Raw genomic sequence first — 19,658 nt, 5'->3', positions numbered from 1 at the left:
ATTGTGTGGAGTTCTGGATACCAAACCTCAACATGGATATTGCAGAGTTGGAAAAGGTTAAGAAATGAGCAAGTAGAAGGATTAAGGGGATGCAGTGATTTTCTTCATAGGGAAGAAAGGTTGCAGCATTTGGGGACTTCTTAATTTAGAAAAAAGGAGAGTAACAGGTGAGGTTATAGTCGTTTATAAAATTAGGCATGGCACGAAGAAAGTGGACAGAGAAATGTTTTTCTCCCTCTCTCATAATGCTAGAATTTGTGGATACCCAATGAAGCTGAATGTTGGAAGATTCAGGACAGACAAAAGGAAGCACCTCTTCTTCACACAGCGCATAGTTAAACTTTGGAATTTGCTTCTACAGGATTAGATAAATTCATGGAGGAGTGTGCTATCAACGGCTGCTAGCCATGATGGCTATGCTGGGTATCCAGAGGCAGAGGCAGTAACGGCTCTGAATCCATTGCTGGAAGAAAGCCACAGGAGGAGTGAGCATTCATGTGGTCAGGTCCTGCTTGCCTGCTTCCTACAGGCATTTGGGTGGCCACTGTGAGAACAGGATACTTGGATCAGAAGTGCCTAGAGGGCAGATTCTCATTTTCCTACGAACAGTCCGTCTGCTCAGGACTGGCTACCGCAGACAAGTCAACCACGGTCACATCCCCACATAAATACTTTCTTCAACAAAAGCAGCCTTTGCTTTAAAAAGTAACCAAAATCTTGTGTTAGCAGATATGAAACTGGAACAATTAGACCAGTAAGGCTGACTGAGGGTACTGGCTGGCAGATGGGAGCAGCAGGTTGGTCAAGACAGGTTTACTTTCACCCCTGGGTCTGCAGTTTTACGATTGCACTGATATATGTAAGCTGCTTCAAGGTTACCTGTGATATAAGGCTGTATTCAAAAAGCCCTAAATAAATAAATGAAAATAATTAAGTAAATGCTTCCATGGATCTGCACTTAATTTATTTGCTCTAGTACACACAACTGTCGAGCGTTCTCTCCAGTACTACGATTTGTTTTGGAAGATCACAACGACAGCATCATTTGCACCATCAGGTCAACATTTTCCTCCACAAAACTGGCACGTGAAGCAGCAAGATGAAAACCATCCCAGCAATTTCCTCCCTTGGGAAAGGAAAGGATAGCTGGTGCCAAGATACTCTTCCAGACACAGAATGAATACCAGCAGCATCCCACAAAACTCAGAATGCTACCAGAATGCTTTTATAATTCTTATTTAACAGTGTTTGTATATTGCTTGATTGCAGAATTAGCTGCATGGCTTCCACAAAACACAGTAATTGGAAACACTGAAATCTCTGGAGATGGACCTACAGGGAAGATGAGTCAACATGCCAAGGCTGGCAAGATATATTCTTGTGATACACGCAGCCAGCCGAGACACAGCCAGTAACAGACAGTTAGCAAAGCCCAGCCCACAGATTGACAAGCTCTGCTCTGAGTTACCAGCCATGAAACCAAAAGCCTGCCAGAGTCATTGTTTTCTAGCCAGCTAAGCAAGATCTACCTGGGGCAAGGAGTGTGGCTGCCAGTTTCTCTCCCATTGCCGATTTTGCACCAGTCATTCTTCAGAGTTAACCAAGAGTTCACACTTTGCAAGCCACAGAACCACTCTGTGACCCATCACTGCAGCCAATAACATTTAATTTCCTAGTTCACGAAGGCAGTAAGCCAGAGTTTGGGCTGTACCACTTCTGATTGCAAGTGGAGACTTACATAGTGGAATGTTCCCCCAAATACCTATTTAAAGCCCTTTCATCTGGAAGACTAGCATGCCAGGAGAACCCATTATCCTTGACATGCTATCTTTACATGTGCAAGAGTTTCTCCTCTCCATCATGAAAGGCCACACTTACAAGACACAGACTGAGCCCTACAGTAAACATTAGGAACACTAGACCCCTCACCCATTTTCTTACCTCCTGCCTTCTCAGGCAGGAAGAAGGGAGGAAGTACAGTTGCTTATTGCTGACATATACATCCAAGGAAATATTTGACTATTTTACTTAGAGACACCTAGGGCAAATGGGTATAGAAAGCCTACATGTGTCCTTCATGCAACTGATGAAAAGCCAAAACCCAAGCAGGTTTATACTGCAGCTTTAAAGCTATAGCAGCCTGATTAAGGTGGAGGCAATTATGAGAACAGGTTCTCCCTGCCCTGGGACAATGGCATTCAATCTACTTAGCTCCAGGGCATACTTTCCACAGATACTTGTTTGCCATGAAGTCCTGCACTCTCTAAAGATCAGCCACCATCAAACCTGGTGCTCTGGTTTTAGACTACAACTCCCATCAGCATGGCTGTGCTGCCATCAACCCCAGCTGTTGCTGCTGTTGCTTCTTCACACTTGTTTATTAATGCTTATTATTTCGTTTATTGCCTTCTAAACCACCATCTCAAGGCAATTTACATATAAAACAATTAAGAATAGGTAGAAACACAAAAACAAGGAATGCATGCTCTTGAATGCCCTCACTGCCCCCATGTGAACTTGGGTTACAGCCTAAACTAGAATACCAAGCAATCTCCTTTAACTAGGGGAAGATGTGATGGGCACGCAGGGGGGCTTGGCATTTGGCCAATTATAAAGGATTTGGTCAACTGACCAGTCATAGGGTCACAGAATCACACAATCTAGTCCAACCCCCTGCAATGCAGGAATATGCAGCTGTCCCAAACGGGGATTCAACCTGCAACCCTGACATTATCAGCACCATGCTCTAACCAACTGAGTTATCCAGCTGATCATCTATTTTTAAAACTATTACCCATATGTGTGGCGGGGGAGGAGTATTTTAATCATCAACAAAGCTTGGCACCCATGTTCACCACAAAAGCAACCAATCTTGTGAAACAATGAAAATTAAAGTTGCTTCTAATAGTCCCATTACATTTTATAACATTGTTAAAATATTACGTGAAGGAACATTTGATTTCCTAATTCTCGTGAAGGTGGTAAAACCTGTGTCTGTGCTGTACCACCTCAGGCAGCAAGTGGGGTGGGGGGAGAACCACAAGATGGAATGCTCCTCCAAATAGTATTTAAAATCCTTTCATATGGAAGACTAGCATGCCAGGGAGGAAAATTCTATTTTACCTGCTAATTTGGTGTGTGTGTGTGTGGGTAGGTAGGTGTTTTCCTTTTCTGCAGGGCAGCCCTCCCAACACACAAGCCCCTACCTACATTCTGAAGTGGTACACTGCCAAGACAACAGATGGAGGCCCTTGGCGAGCCCTAGGCTTCCATCCACCTCCCCATAGTCTGCCTCCTCAGAAATGATGTGGGGAAAGGGTAGGGAGAGCAGCTTACCTCACAAATGGTACCACTGTGAAGTACAAGAGACGCACGCTACCACCTACAAGGTGGCATTCTAGGTTTCATGGGCCATTTAGTCAAATAATTAAGGGGCCAATTGATGCTGTCATTCAGGGAATTCTGTCTGCTCTCAACTGATATGCGCACTAAGGAATCCCTGACAGAGTGAAGGGCCATCTTGACTTCCCAGAAAGGAGAATTCCATATACGAGTCCTGTCATCAGGGACCACAGCAGAAAAGCACCCCTGGCTTTCCAATCAGTTCCTCAGAAACCAACCCATCAGGTGACCTCAAAGAACAATCTTCTAAGGGCAGCCCCACACAGAAGTACAGCCAAAACAAATTTAATAACATTTAGAAAGCAACGCAAATAGCATACCAACTAGAGCTAAAACTTGAGAGAGCCACATTCAATTTCCCAGTCAGTCACAAAGTTCACTGGGTGACCTTAGCTCTCAGCCTATTCTACCTCACAGGATTGTTGCAAGGATATACTTGGAGGGATAACTTTTGAGTTCCTTGGAGAGAAGGGAAGGCATTTGCTATGAACAAATCAATGTAATACAGTTCCCCTTAGCCTGGCAGGACAATTCAGAAAAAGTTACCGCAGATTGCCTCAGCAGAGTCTGACAAGATTTGCAGTTCAGATCCTCAGGCTGGCATCAAATTGGCAAAGGGTGGTCTTCAATTCTGAAAGGTGCTGAGAGGTTCAATGCTCCAGCCTCTGAGCCATTCCTGGCATCAAGGTAACTAAAGCCATTTCAGTCCCAAAACTGGATTGGATGGCAGACTGAAATGGGTCAACAGAATTGGCATCCCCCCCAAAATCCTGAACTTGAGTCAACAGTCCATACACATTGCCTCAAAATGGATAATGGCTGATCTTTTCTGCCCATTTGAAAGGAAGGGAGGGAGATCAGATGAATGAATGAATAAAATTAAGATTTTTTTTCCAATGGAGTGGGAAGTAGAAAGGACTTGTTTTTTTAAAGCAGAGCATGAACTTCAGCTTTCAAACTAGATGGCGGAGCTTCCTTGCTTATGGAGGTGAGAGAGGTTGGAGGAGGCCCAGGGCATGGCTGGTTGTCTTTAGTTGGCTGCACTAAGATTTGTTTGTGGGGGGAGGGGATTGTTGGGTCAAATTAGCCATACTGATTTCAGTGTTCAAAACTCCCATTGTGCTAGGTGCATTTTGCGACAGGGAATTTCATTAGCATGAGCAATTTCTGAGCTCTGGACGCAGTACTGCACCTAAGATTTCAGATTAAAACTGCAGAGCGGAAGGAAAGGAGGACCTTTTTCTGCCTCCCCACTTCCAGCTACTCTCTGAAGACTGGAGAAAAGACCCCCTTAAGAATATTAGGGGGGTGGGCAGGGGAAGGACTAGAACATGTGAAAAATGAACATAACATTTTAGCTCATTCATTTTCAGCTTTGTATTCTTGTTATTAAAAAAAGTGTGCCTAGACATTCCGTTGTTGCGCCAATAACCTAGATTTAAGGTGTCATTTAGCTCCTGGCTTTCATATCTCAGTTTCTAACACTGATTGATTTGTATGCTGTTGGTGGGTTCTTGCTGTTGTCCTGTTGGGATACGTATGTAATAAAGGGGAGCTGTACCAGGATGAAGGCATCCTCTTCTATTTGTCCCTGACCTCTCTGCCAGTTCTGACCTGGCCAGCCTAACAAGCTGGAACTGGCAAGGACTGAGTTTGTACACGTGGGTCAACCATGCACTTCCCTCCAAGAAACCTAGGCTTGCACAAGTTGAAAAGAATCTGTAAGAGCCAGCAGGAAGCTGCAGGAGGCAGCACATAAACTGGCTCTCTCAGCACAGAATCCAGCAACACAGGGTGAAAATCTTTCCACTCCTATATTTTTCCATAAGAAACAAAATCCATTTTTTAAGAACAACTGTTTCATACAATTAGTAACATAGTGACCACATCACAGTAATCCTTGGTAGTCTTGCTATACCAGGACCACAAAACCATGCCATACTCCCAGAGAGCTGCTCCCAGCCAAGAACAAACTTTGACTACAGCTCGTGGTTAAGGAGGAAAGAGCTTAACCATGATCCCGGGTTTGGACAACACACTAAGCCAAATTTTGGCTTAGCTGCTCCCTGCATCTAAACTATACAACAAGATGCCCTCCACAGCTGGTATTCAGAGGGAGACTCTTCCACAGAAGATGCAACATCTCATTTCACCGCATGAACCACATTAAGAGATGCAAGCAGGCCTATACTTCCAGTATGTGCAAATACTTCTTTCTGCAGTGAAAAAACCTTCCAACCCAAGCCCCGATCTACCCAATTCCTGCCTGAAAGACCTTGCATGACTTCTCATGTTGCACAAGTCTAGGCAGCCCCATCACTTGCCATGGAGTAGCTAATCTAGCCTCTGGCCCCCCGGGCCACGACAGTCTTCTCTTGCTTGGTTGCTTTCCTCATCGAAAGAGGGAGAGCTCTACAGATTTTGCAGCCATACCTTAGGCTAACCTTCCTCATTCTGGTGCCCTCCAGATATTAAAAGACTACCAGTTCCCCTCAGACATGCCTTAATGGCTGGGAATGACGGGAGTTTGTAGTCCAAAGCTATCATTCCATCAGGCTGCCTCAGTGGTGGAGATGGGAAGCTGTTTCATGAGACACCTCCTACCCTTGAACTGTGCCAGCCGGTCACTGTAAGAACAACTGCTTTAGAACTGTTGCCTGAGTTTGATTCCCTCCCCTCTTCCTCCCTGGGTGTTGTTTTCTTTTCCAATTGTAAGCTTCAAGGCAAGGACTGTCTTGCTTTTACTGACTGTATATAAGCCACTCCAGAAGCCTCTTTTTCTGCTGAAGAGGGGGAGACAAATGGTCTAAGTCAATGAATCATAAAACACCTGGAGGGCACTAGGTTGGGGAAGCTTGCATTATGCCCCTTTAGCACTGTGAACGGCAGGGCATGAAACCTTCATTCAAGAGCTGCAGGACATGGAGAAACACAGCTTCAAATCTCTTATGCTTCAGCGCTTGGGAGGCGGAGGGACTGCCAGCAATTGCACCAGGACCCATGCCAGCAGGGGGGTAGACTCTGAGGTTTTATGAAGAGAGAGAGAGGCAGGTCTCTAAGCCCTCCTAGAAGGAAAGTAAGGAAGCAAAGTGGGCATATACCCTTCTAAACAATTTCTGTGAGTTGAGGTGAGCTAGGCTGACTTCTCCCACCTGCCAGTGAGCGCCGTCAGAGCTGTAACTGATAGAGGAGTTGTTTGGACACCACATTCTTGTATCCCTAGGGTTCCAAAGATGTGCTTTTCTCTCCTGTAGTGTACAGGCAACTCTCAGTTTGTAGCATTCAATGCACGCATCACCGTGCATGCCATGTCTGGCACCTGACGAGAGCAGAACGGGGTGGGCTTACATGCAGTCTGCAGATGTGCACAATGAGCCGAGACGCAACCCCCCTGTAAATGTGTGTGTTGCCTGTACTTTTCTACTCTGCTAATGTCACATTTTCTAATCCTTAGATTCTCTCTTCATTTGCCCTCCTTTTCTTCCTAGGAACCAGGATGCCTCTTTCCTGTGGTGGGTTTATCTGAGATCAGGTACACCGTCTAAATCTGTTTCTGCAAATAATACTACACAGTACATGTAGGTGAATGTTAAAAAATCTCCCTGCCCACCCCACCCCCCTTTAAAGCAAAATGTAAAAACTTCACCAAGAGGCTTAGACACGCCTCTTTCGGTATAGGACCTAAGCGCCAGGCACTCATGAAGAATTCACTGTGTAGTTAGCTTACAGTACAAAATCCACCTCAAATGCCCCAAGCCTCACCTTGCTTCAGGTTAGGGACCCTTCACTTAGCAGAGCAGCAGTGGCACAGGCAACCAGACCAGGCAGGCATGAAGCCCTGCAACTTTTCAGCCAGCATGCCCCTTATAGCACAGGCCAAAAGTGGCTCCTGCACAGCTCACACAGCAGTGCAGCAGGTTAGGGACAAAGCACTGCCACCAATTTCACAGCAGGGGCAGCAATATCATTGCCTAGATCACCATTTGCCAATCCCCTGCCCAGCACATAAGTAAGCTTTTTGCACGCGAGAAAGAAAACCACCAACTAAGCTAAGCAAAAGAAGAGGAATGCACGGCCAAAGGCCCAACCATCACTTTTACTTTGGAAAGTTGCAATATGACCAACCAGAACATTATAATAGTGAGCAAGCTTCTGAGCCAACCAGAGTTCTTCGGCAGAGTTCTGAAAGTTAAGCAGCGGTCAGAGGGGAGATTTTGTTTGGTGTTGAATCCAGAATGCCTCACTGCATTGGTCACAAGTTCATTTCTTCCATCTCGCTCAAAAATTTGGGGGTGGCCCAGGAGAGGGCATTCTTTGAAGCAACCTTTAGATTGTGGAATTCCCTGTTGTTTAGTTGTGTCCAATTCTTCGTGACCCCATGGACCAGAGCATGCCAGGCACTCCTGTCTTCCACTGCCTCCCGCAGTTTGGTCAAACTCATGCTGGTAGCTTCAAGAACACTGTCCAACCATCTCGTCCTCTGTCGTCCTCTTCTCCTTGTGCCCTCAATCTTTCCCGACATCAGGGTCTTTTCCAGGGAGTCTTCTTTTCTCATGAGGTGTCCTTCCAATGAGCACACAGGGCTGATTTCCTGAAGAATGGATAGGTTTGATCTTCTTGCAGTCCATGGGACTCTCAAGAGTCTCCTCCAGCACCATAATTCAAAAGCATCAATTCTTCGGCAATCTGCCTTCTTTATGGTCCAGCTCTCACTTCCATACATCACTACTGGGAAAACCATAGCATTAACTATACGGACCTTTGTCAGCAAGGTGATGTCTCTGCTTTTTAAGATGCTGTCTAGGTTTGTCATTGCTTTTCTCCCAAGAAGCAGGTGTCTTTTAATTTCGTGACTGCTGTCACCATCTGCAGTGATCATGGAACCCAAGAAAGTAATATCTCTCACTGCCCCCATTTCTTCCCCTTCTATTTGCCAGGAGGTGATGGCAAATAGCTTTATATAGCTATTTATATTACTATATAGCTTTCAGCAAATGCTGAAGATGCACTTCTTTAACCCTGACCTTTGACACCTGAAATGTGTGCTTCCAGGAGTCGGACCCTATTCTTGAGAATGTAGCATGCTTTATGTGCTTTTAATTCTGAATTTTAAATTGTTGCAACCCCCGCACCCCATGACTCACTGGTGAAGGGCAGGTAACAAATTTAGGATACTTCTACTACCCCTACCATTACCACCAATAATAATTTATGCTGTGGCTATGGGGGTTGTCATGCAGAGTTCCCACTCCTTGGAAATGACCACTATACCCCTGAATCCACTAAATGTGGTTTTACACAAATCCCCTCTCCATCTGGCCACAGAAGGACTTGAAGCCTGGTGACCTTTGGAGATGACAGGAGCACCTCTTTTGAAAAATCCCTTATCACACAGCCTTGCAAATAAATCATGGGTGCTCCTAGCTCTCAGCTTATTTACTTATTTACTTGAAGCCGGTTGTTAGCCTTTGCAGACCTACTCTTGTATGTTTATGCCTCAACAGCTCCAAAAAGGGAGGGGGGGGAAACAACAAATTCTAATCCAGCTAACAAAAGATCTGCTTGCTAGTTGCCCAAAGACAAGCATGCAAGTAGATATTTGCACCCCTGATTGTAGCTTCAGTCTCTGTTCAGCAAAACACAAACGTGAAACATTTCAAATAAGAAAATAAAGTCAGCAACCCTGAAGAAAGTCAGTGGAATGCAACAGTCATTTCTTCCGGCACCTAAGAATTAAGGAAGAGGAATTTCTGCAGCCCTTGCAAGATTTGCCTGGGCAAGAACAAGGCACACAAGGATGCGGGTAGTCAGAAATGGGAGCAACATGTTCCAAACATTTTCTAAGCACTAAGCTTGCATTTCCTTACTCTCACCTTCTGCTATCCTCCTCTCTTCTTTTCTCTCCCCCACACCAGCTGCATCAAAGCCTAGACTGTAAGCACCATGGGGCAGGGAACAAACACAGCTGATGATACTATGACCCCAAACTGATTCATTTGACTTAATGTGAAATTAAGAAACATGCTTGCAGCCACACGCTCTCAATGAGAATTACCATGACTAGACATGGCTGGGATTGCGCGACAGAAGCCGCCCTCAGGAGGCACCCACTTATTATTTTAATTGAAGAGGATTTGAGTGAATTGCAAATGAGTCTAGCAAGACCCTATGCTGGATTTACACCCCCACGCACAAAAGCAAATTTAAAAAATGAGCACACTTTAGAGCACCAGCTTTGTATGCAGAAGGTTCAGGGTTCAAGTCCTGGGATCTCCAGCTGTGGTTGGTAAAAATTCCTTGTCTGGAAAACCCTGGAGGATCAATACTGAATTTGATGGACCAAAGACAGAAGCCATCTAGGCCAGGGGTCTGCAACCTTTAAGACAAAAAGAGCCACTTGGACCCGTTTCCGAAGAAAAAACAACAACTGGGAGCCGCAAAACCATTGCGACATTTAAAACAAATATATCTCCGGAGCCACGATCTGACAGCGGGTGCGAAGGTGATGTCGGGACGGTGCGTGACTAACGCACGCACCGCCCCCATGCGATGTCACAGCCAGTACAGCGCCCGCCACAGTGGGGAGGGTCAGGGCGCACAATGCGCCTCCTCCCCTTGCTAGTATCTGCCCTGGAGCCGCAGCAAAGATGTAAAAGAGCCACATGCGGCTCCGGAGCCGCGGGTTGCAGACCCCTGATCTAGGCCTACCGGTGTGGTGTAGTGGTTAATGTGTTGGAATACTAAGCCCTGGCAGACCAGGGTTCAAATGCCCACTCAGCCATGAAGCTCCCTGGGTGACTTTGGGCCAGTCACTGCCTCTCATTCTAACATGCCTCACAGGACTGTTGTGGGAATTAAACGTTAAGAAATAAGCAGAAGGCGCCAGGTTCAGTCCCCAGGTAGGGCTGGGAGAGACTTCCTGCCTGAACCCCTGAAGAGATGCTGCCAGTCTGTGCTGGCAACACAGGCTCCATATAGGAACATGGCCTAATAACTTCCTAAAGCTGTAACTCTTTGGAGAGCCTCTTGTCTGCTTCCTCTTGAATGCCACCGTCGCAAGAAGAACCCCCCCCCCGCAGTCCTGTCCCGCAAAGGCACTCACCGAAGTACTCCTTTTTCATGTGCATCTCCAGCTCCTTCTCCAGCTCCAATGTGAGCGCCTCCAGCCTCCGCTCCACCTGGCTGGGCCCGCTCTCCCTCGACGGCGTCACCTGGTAGGGGAGCCGGAACTTAGAGACGGCCGCCGCGCTTTTCGCGGTCGGCGAGCCGTAGGTCAGCGAGGAGACGGCGGCGTCGGAGCCCCCGAGGGCAACCGGGGGCGCCTGGGCGTGCAGCCTCGGGTAGGCATCCGCGGCCGCCTGCTCAGCCAGCAACAGAAGGCCCTCCTCGGGCAGGAGCGAGGCCCGCGGCGACGACAGCTGGAACTCCGGGTAGGCGCCCATCGAGCCCCGGGAGCTGCGCGAGCTGTGGCTGGAGATGCTGGAGCGCGGGCTGGCCAGAGCCGCCGCGATGGCCCCCGACGCCATGGCCGCCGCTGTAGCCGGCCCGGATCCGTGGCGCCCAGCCGCTGAGGCTGCCACCTCCAGCTCGACGGCGCCGGCCAAGGAGGAGCGCGGGCTGATGTGCCGCTGGTCGTAGCCCATGCTGATGCCGCTGGTGCGGTTGCTGCTCGGCTTGCTCCCGCTGCCACCCCCGCCGCCGTCGGAAGAGCTGGTCAGGCTGGCGCGCGGGCTGGAGTGCTTGCTGGTGTCGCTGGCCGTGCTGGCGTAGCTGGAGCGCGGGCTCAGCACCGAAGACGCCTCGACGGCCCCGGCTACCAAGCTGCCCCGCGGGCTGGCCAATGGGCCGCCGCCGCCACCGTAGCACGTCGAGGCCCGCGGGCTGGCTCCCCCGCCGCCGCCTCCTTTGCCGCGCGGGTAGCCTTCGGCCGAGTAGCGCTTGTAGCAAGGCAGCGCTACCTCGGAGCGCGGACACGAGCCGTCCTCGGCGCCGCCGTTGAGGGAGCGCAGCGGGAGGCACGACGACTGAGGAGCCTCTGCCGACGGGTACGGCGGCGGCGGGCCCAGCGTGGTGCAGCCGCCGCCGCCGTTCAGCTGCTTCTTGGCCCGCCCGTCCAGCTCCGACGGCGGCTGGTCGTCTCTCCTGCGGCGGCCGAGCCCCTCGTCGTAGAGCGCCAGCTCCGCCATCAACTTGCTGGCTCTCCCCAAGCCCTCCTCGTACCTCTCCATGCCGGCGGGAGGAGGAGGAGGAGAGGCGCCGCCGCCGCCGCCCTCGCGCGCTCCAGACGGCAAAGTTTAGCAGAAGCCGCCGCGGCCCGACGCCCGGTGCCGCCTCGCAAGCGCTGCCTCCGGCTACAAGAGAGTCACCTCCCGGGCATCCCGCCCCGAGGCTCTCACCACGAACCGAGGCTCGCCAGGCAGGCAGAGCGGCCGGCGGGCCGACGGGTGGGTGGGGGGCGGGAGGGAGAGGCGGCGTTGTCGGGGAAGCGTCCCCGCCCGCCTGCGCGAAGTTTGCTGGGGCCAGTCAATGGCGCGCTCGGCGGAGGAATTTGCACTTCGAGGCTGCCCGGCTGGCTGACTGGCCGGCCTCCTCCTCCTCCTCCTCGGCTCGGCTCTCCCCCGCCCGGCTGGGCTCCAAGATCCGGGGCGGGAGGGCCCGAGGCAGCGCCGGGCTGCTCCTTTGTGCGGCGAGGGAGGGAGGGACTTCTTTGTGTGGGGCAGGAATGCGAGGAGGAGGAGGAGGAAGGAGACGGGGCGCTGCGTCCCTCTGGAATGTAGTTAATGCCGAAGCCAAACAATGACTTTAACCAAGTCAGCCCCCGAGGGGGGGGGGACGCCGGGCGGGAGGAGCCGCCGCTGGAGGAGCTGCCCCCCCCCCCCGCATTCCCTTCATGTGACTGCGCTCCTCTAGCAGGGAGGGAGGACGCTTAAAAGCAGGGGGGGGGGATTCTTTGTGCTGCACGCTCACACCTTGGGAAAGGCCCTACTACTCACTCTTCCATGCTCCCGGATGCTGCCTCGCCAGAGCCCATTGAATGCCGCCCCCCCCCCCACGGCATGGGACAAGGCCTTTCCCACCCACCCCTGACTGTGTGCCCTGTGCCAAGAGGACCCATGGAAAAGCCAGAGAGGGAATGGTGAGGGGGCTTCCAAGCACACTGGCCCGCTTCTGCCAGCCATTCCCTCCATCACTTGTGCTGACCTGCAAGGCCACGCCTGGCCTACCAAAGTCCCCTTCCCCATACAGGTCTTCAGAAGGTGTGTCTCATGGTTTCCTTTTTTACTGCTTTGAGCATCTGCCAGGAATCCCTCTCTCATTGCATCCACAGTCCTAGATGGCAGCAAGTTATCCTCACACAAGTTAGGGCCCACGGGGAGGCTCTGTTTGTGAGAACAGCAACCTTCCCAGTTCACACAGATACATCCTTTTCTTTATCTTGCTGAGTTGTATGTCCTTGATCAGTAGCGGCTGGATGCGTGAACTAGGTCCGCAGAAAAGCATTGAGTGTACACAGTGCTGTTTTTCTAGAAAAAAGGTGCAGGAATTTACCCTTGTTGTCTTATCATGGCAATGGTGCCCACCTGAGAGGGGCCGGAACTGAGTTCTGGCTGGAAAAAAAGCCTTGAGTACGGGAGGCAAAATGTAAGGTCCATTTCTGGTGCTCAATCTGGTAGGACACATTCCTCCACAAGACTGCGCTGCGTCCTGCAGGCACATGAACCACCCTCCACGTGGAGCTAGCAGTTCCTGTGAGCAGCACCTCATAAGAACAAAAAAAGAGAGTCTGCTAGGTCAGGCCAATATTCTGTTCTCACAGGGACCAACTGGATGCCCCAGTAGGAAACCAGCAAGCAGGGTTCAATAACAAGAGCCCTCTCCCCTCCCGTGGCCTCCAGCAACTGGCATTCAGAAGAGGAGGAGGAGTTTGGATTTGATATCCTGCTTTATCACTACCCTAAGGAATCTCAAAGCAGCTAACATTCTCCTTTCCTTCCTCCCCCACAATAAACACTCTGTGAGGTGAGTGGGGCTGAGAGACTTCAAAGAAGTGTGACTGGCCCAAGGTCACCCAGCAGCTGCATGTGGAGGAGTGGAGACACGAACCCGGTTCACCAGATTACGAGTCTACTGCTCTTAACCACTACACCACACTGGCTCTCTGCTACCTCTGACAGAGCACAGCTATTGCAGCTAGTAATCAATAGCTCTCTCCTCCATTAATTTGTCTGATCCTCTTTTAAAACCACGCAGGTTGGTGGCCATCATTATCTCCTGTGGGAGCAAGTTCCATTGTTTAACTATGTGCTACATGAAGAAGCAGCTGTTGCGAGTTGCAGATGTAAGAGGAGCCCAGCAGGTGGATGGGTCTGCCTGGTCCAGCATCTTGGTCTCACAGTGGCCAACCAGATGCTCGCAAAGGGAAACCCACAGCCATGTCACACTCCCACACCAGCCCCTAGGAGCCCCAGGATTGTGTGAACTGAGCCAGAGGGGCTGGCTGCAACCCATAGGGCTGCCTCTTCTAGAACCCGGCCGTGCTCACGAGCCCCTGGACCCAATCCAGGTCCCTGTTGTGGCATGTTCCTGCTGGGCTGACCCATGTCTTAGTCATGCTTACAATACTTCAGTGGGTCTACTCTAAGCATGACTAAGGCAGGGCCCATCCCTCCGAATTTAAAAGGTTTAATTCCCAGATAAATGTGGGCCTGGTTTATTTCTACTGAGCTTTTTTGTTTTTTCACTAGGCCTAGGAAAAAGAGGTGCCAGAACTCACCACAAACACTTCCATTGTTCTCTTAGAATGGTGATGGCACCCACCTGAGAGGAGAACCTATTTGCAGCCCCCTCTACCCAGATAGATGTCCTTTTGCCAGTTGAGTCCAATGTTCTCACATCATATGCATATTTACTTGGCAATAAGCACTTGCCTGAAACCTCTTGAATTGATGGGCAGACTGTGGAGGGTAGTGGTTGGGGGATCTGGTTAAAGAGAGTACTTGCAACCTCTTGCTGAAGAAAAATAACAAAACTGTTTATTATAGGAAGTACATAACTTAGATAGGAAAGTTTCTGGTTCCAAGCCAGCTAACAAAGCTGAACAAAGGCAGCCAACCATGCTGGCCTGTTTGTTGTCAGGAGGATAGATTCAGGTTCAAGGTCAGATAAGTGAGGGGGGGGCATTGGAGAGGACGCAACTTTAGAATGTCAGTCTTAAGATCAAAGATCTAAGGTCAAATATACAGAGACAGTTTAGGAATCTGGAGGTCTCCCACTCTGTTTTAGCCCCATGCGAACCCCTTATTTGCTAACTGAGTTGCAAAAGACTTCCAGCATAAATCCCCCAATGTTGCTGAAATTGATACAGATATTATATAGTTTTTAGGTTGGAATCCTAAAAACTGAGCTCGGTGGGGCTTTCTTCTGAATGGATGTACCTAAGATAGTGCTGTTACAGTACAAGCCTATACATGTCTATTCAGAAGTAAGTCCTGTGGAGCTAATTGAGACTTATTCCCAGCCTACTTGGCTATAAGATTACAGCCTAAGGATTGCAGCCACTTTGTTATTTTGAGAGCTTTAAAAGAATGTTATTGTTTTATAATTTCATTGTTTAAGTCGTCTCAGGGTATTAGTTTCAGGCAGTGAAAGGCATTTAATTATATTACTTTTTAAATTTGCATGTTATTGCTGTTAGTTCCCTTGAGTTCTGTTTGCTGGAAAGACAGGATAAGAATATAACAAAAAAAATGTGATATATATTAGTAATTAATTTGCCTCCTCTTAATGCAAATAATAAACTCTGTTTGTAAGTTCCAATTCTCTTGGAAATAATACATTATTTTGAAGCAATAAATGTCAAAAGGTAAGCATAGATTGTTGAAAAGTCAGGTCCCAAGTCCAGACTGAAGCACCTGGATTCTTCTTCTGAACCCAAACTGCAGGGGGTTTTGCTTATGGAATTGTGAAGAAAGTGACTGCACCCCTTCCCCCCACCTGCGCTCAGAGCAAGATATTGCACAAATGGTGCCATTTGGTTGCTGGCTGCTCAGCTGCCTGCACACGGTGTAGCCAGACCAACCCCTGTACCAGGCCAATAACATTTTATCCTGTTATCATTCTTAATTAAACATTGAATGCGAGTTTGCTCTTGAAGAGCACAGCTTAAAACCTCCCAGAGGTCACAAACAAATGTCAAGGACCCAGTGGAGAAAGATGTTGGATGAAGAGTCCTGCTCTTTTACCCTCATGTGTCTTACTCAGGAAGTGTGAGACTACAGAGCCCAAAATATTATAGCGCCCAGTCGATCTTTCCCATCCTGCCATGTATAAGAACACATTCCTGCAGGACTCATAGGCAAGGGTTGCTGTTGTTAACGCAATGGAAGCCTTGGTCTCTTGCTGAAACGATAGAAGACTTGTGGAGTTCTGAAAATTATGATTGCTTCAGTAAATACAGATTTTTTTTATAATTTTAAAGGTCTGGACAAAGTGGGTCATTTTAAGAAGCAGAAACAGCAAAGTTCAGAAAGGCCAGTCGAATGTGGAAAGAAGGTGGTGTTGAACGGTTTAGTCTGCAGCCTTCAGCAACCTGGTGCCCTCCAAGATGTGTTGGACCACAACACCCACCCACTCCCAGCCAGTGCTGGGGACAGCCTTGAAGGGATTGTGGCCCTTGAGCTAAAGAAGATTGCCCAGCGCTGCTCTGGAGATACAGCTGGCTGCCTTGTTTAGTTTTAGGGCCTGGCATGAAGACATCCCTTCTTGCAAGATATACTCAAGAGCATTTTTATTCCTTCAGGCTACTTTAAACCACACCGGCTGTAGCAGCCCTGTTTTTCAGCTCCTGGCACTAGATGCTAATATAGAATTATATTGATCTATTTATTGCTTTGGAATAAACTTTGGAACTCAGATATCAGCAGCGCTACATATTTTTTTCTTTTGTGGGCCAAGAGGAACTTCAATATTTAGTAAAAGAAATGTGACTTCACACATTCAGGCAGATCCAATAAAGCCCTCTTCTGGAAGACAAGGGTATAGTTCATCTTCCAAAGGACATTTAATTTGCTTGATCCTATACAGCTACAATTCTGCCTGCCTTCTCCTTAACTGCCTTGGAGCATGTTCTACCAGAAGAGGGAGAGGGAAGGGGCTGTGTTTAGAGGACTGGCAGAGCCCGCTCCTCAAAGGTCACTACTGCACAGCAGACACTTTCTGCTTTCGGAAGCCATTGAGACTTTTGTGACACCAATTCCACTCTCATGGCATCTCTTTTACACTCTAGCAACTGGCAACGTGACTCATTCTGAACTCACCAACCCACTCAACCATAGTTCACTGTTATTTCCACTGAATATGACATTTTATATAGGTGTTGCTTCATCACCTATTAGTTCTCAACCCACACCAGAAGGAGGCATTCAGAAGGCCTTGGGTTTCTCTGTGATGACAAGCAGAGGCAATCAGGAATACCTTCCACATAAGCCCAGCAGTGAAATGGATGGCAGTTGTGCAGGCCAGGTGACCCACCAAACACAACCCACCCTTCATGTGTCCTCCTTGTTTTGCGCTGCCTAGGTATACAACAAAACTGAAGTTTCATCCTTCTGTAGATGAGCTACATTAAAACTTGGTGGTTACAATGTTTGTTGGCCTAATATAATACAATCACCATTCTCCCCATTGGTTAACACCACAAGCCAAAAAACCCCTTTGTCTAAGCCTCTTTTTAAGCCATCCAAGTTGGTCCTGTGGGAGTGAGTTCCATAGTTCAACTATGTACTGTGTGAAGAGGTATTAAAAAATCCAAAAACTGTCCTGAATGTGGAATGCAGCTTGGGAATGAGTTACTTATGCACTCAGCTTTCATCTGGCACTCACAATCTAAGGCAACACAGCCTGGATTCACTGTTCGTTCATTCTCTCTCTCTCTCTCTCTCTCTCGTGTGTGTGTGTGAACCGGCCGATTATACAAAGGTAGCATTTCTATTCTTTGCTCCACGCATTTTTGTCTCTTGTCTTGCCCACCACTTGCATGTGATCCACTGGAAAGTTGCTCAAAAGAAACTGTAGCCCTTGTGGGACTGAATGGGTCCTAACCCTTCCCTGCCCCAAAGCTTCAAACCAAGATCCCAGGAAACTGATGAGAGTCTTCTCGAGTCCCTTATCCTCTTGGACAATCTCCACGGAGCAGATGCAAAACTGACATAGGTCTGAAAAATATACAAGCCATTTTGTTTTGCTGACCCCGCAGCGATAACTGGCATACCATTTTTCACTTCCCACCAGCCATCAATGCAATTTAAATTCTTACCATTCCTTCAATATTTGAATACTGATAGAGCTAAGCGCCAACCACACAAAGAGGCAAAAGATACAGCTATGATTGATGCTTCATAAATACCTCTGATTAGATAAGAGAGAGACAAAAAGCATCCCTTGGGATTTAGGGAGCTCTTAGTGCTGTTTATGTAGGAAAACAAATACAGAAAAGCAGCTTCACATTCCAGCATCCCAAAATAAAGAAAATCACTCCAGACAGTTGTTTTTAAGCATCTGACAGATCTTCGATCGGATCAAGTTTTTAAATAATTGATTCTGACAAGAATAGTAGGTGCTGCTGTCCAGCTGACGTCTTCTGGTTCACTACAAAAGCTCTGCTTTTGCTTAGATGAAGTGCAGATAATTGATCTCTTGTCCATCATTGGGTGTGAATCTGTTCCTGCACCAAGTGGCTGACAGAGTTACTAAAGTCCAGAGAACTCCATGGGAGACACTTAGGCAACCTGTCTGACCTTGTGTTCTAGGAAGACAGAGTGGAGTCGGCTTTTTATACATCAAAATAATAATAATATCTATGCCAGGGGTCAGCAAACCTTTTCAGCAGGGGGCCGGTCCACTGTCCCTCAGACCATGTGGGGAGCCGGACTATATTTTGGAAAAAAAGAACAACAACGAATTCCTATGCCCCACAAATAACCCAGAGATGCATTTTAAATAAAAGCACACATTGTACTCATGTAAAAACACCAGGCAGGCCCCACAAATAACCCAGAGATGCATTTTAAATAAAAGGACACATTCTATTCATGTAAAAACACACTGATTCCCAGACAGTCCTTGGGCCGGATTTAGAAGGTGATTGGGCCGGATCCGGCCCCCAGGCCTTACTTTGCCTACCCGTGATCTATGCTGATGAAAGACCCCATCTGCTGCAAGGATTGCTTTGGGAAAGTTTTGGTGCAATAAGAAGAGCTACATTACTGATTGTTTTTATTACATTTGTATTCCACCTTTTTTGTAAAGCTCGACATACACATCCCTCCCCATTTTATCCTCACCACCCTGTAAAGTAGGTTAGGCTGAGAAACAGTAACTGGCCCCAAAGCCACCCAGTGAATTTTGATGGCTGAGTGGGGATGTGATCCCTGGTCTCCCAAGTCCTTGTCTGATAGCCTGACCCCACACTGGCTCACATTGCACTTGCGCTTTGTGGGACCCCTCTGAGCAGAGACTAGGGTGCCTGTTGTTAGGAGAGGTGGGCATTTTCAGCTTCAACACAGTTCTGGTCCAAGTGTTGTGCTTTACTTCTTGAAGTGGCAGCCACTCACTTATAGAAGCAAAAGGGACCATTCTACAATGCTACTGGGGGTGGGGCACACACACCTGGTGGCAAGGTCTCAAACTACAGCCCTTTTTTTTTTTTGCCCCACTTGATATTTGCATTGGAAGGTAAACTTCCATTAGCGGTTGAGACTTCCATTGCCAATCTGTGCTGAGACTGCAGCAGGCCAGTGGTTAGCAGATCCTAGCCCACCAGGGTCCTGTGCTGCATCAGACTCCCAACACCTACTGTGTTGCACTCAGTGCACTTTGGCAAAATTATCTACATACTGGAAAGGAGGGGTATAGATGCAGAATGATCACTTACCAATGGCAATGCAGTGAACTCACGGCTGCGGTGAACACTTGGCAAGTTCCATTCTCACAGCTCCAGCAGGCCAGCTGTTCCACTAGATTAGCTCTCCAACTAATCATAAGCAGCCCAAAAGCAGGGAGGGTGCAGGGTCCAACACCTGCTATCCCTTAACAAAACAAAACCACCACCAATAATAAAAGCATCCTGTGGACCACCCATTGGGCCACTGCTAATAAATGCATCAATAACATCATCCCTGAGAAGCCATCTGTTAGGCCAGCAGTCAGGAAAGGGTGTGTGTGTGTGCAATAGCACACCCTGCACTGAAGGGACAATC

General features: G+C 48.4%; 1 protein-coding gene across 2 annotated transcripts in view; it reads right to left on the bottom strand.

Moving 5' to 3' along the window:
- WTIP (WT1 interacting protein) overlaps positions 1-12,099 on the bottom strand; it is a 62,970-nt gene extending 50,871 nt beyond the window's left edge. For both annotated transcript variants that reach the window (XR_014222123.1, XM_082233483.1), the window contains exon 1: positions 10,505-12,099. Coding sequence is in view for 1 of the 2 variants with exons in the window: in XM_082233483.1 (XP_082089609.1) it covers positions 10,505-11,630 (1,126 nt within the window). In the remaining variant the exon portion in view is untranslated. The remainder of the gene's footprint in view (positions 1-10,504) is intronic.
- Positions 12,100-19,658: the final 7,559 nt, after the last annotated feature.

Source organism: Podarcis vaucheri (assembly GCF_965113315.1).
Source record: "Podarcis vaucheri genome assembly, chromosome: 7".
In the NCBI taxonomy this organism is placed as follows: domain Eukaryota; kingdom Metazoa; phylum Chordata; class Lepidosauria; order Squamata; family Lacertidae; genus Podarcis; species Podarcis vaucheri.
This window is presented reverse-complemented; position numbering and strand designations above follow the sequence as displayed.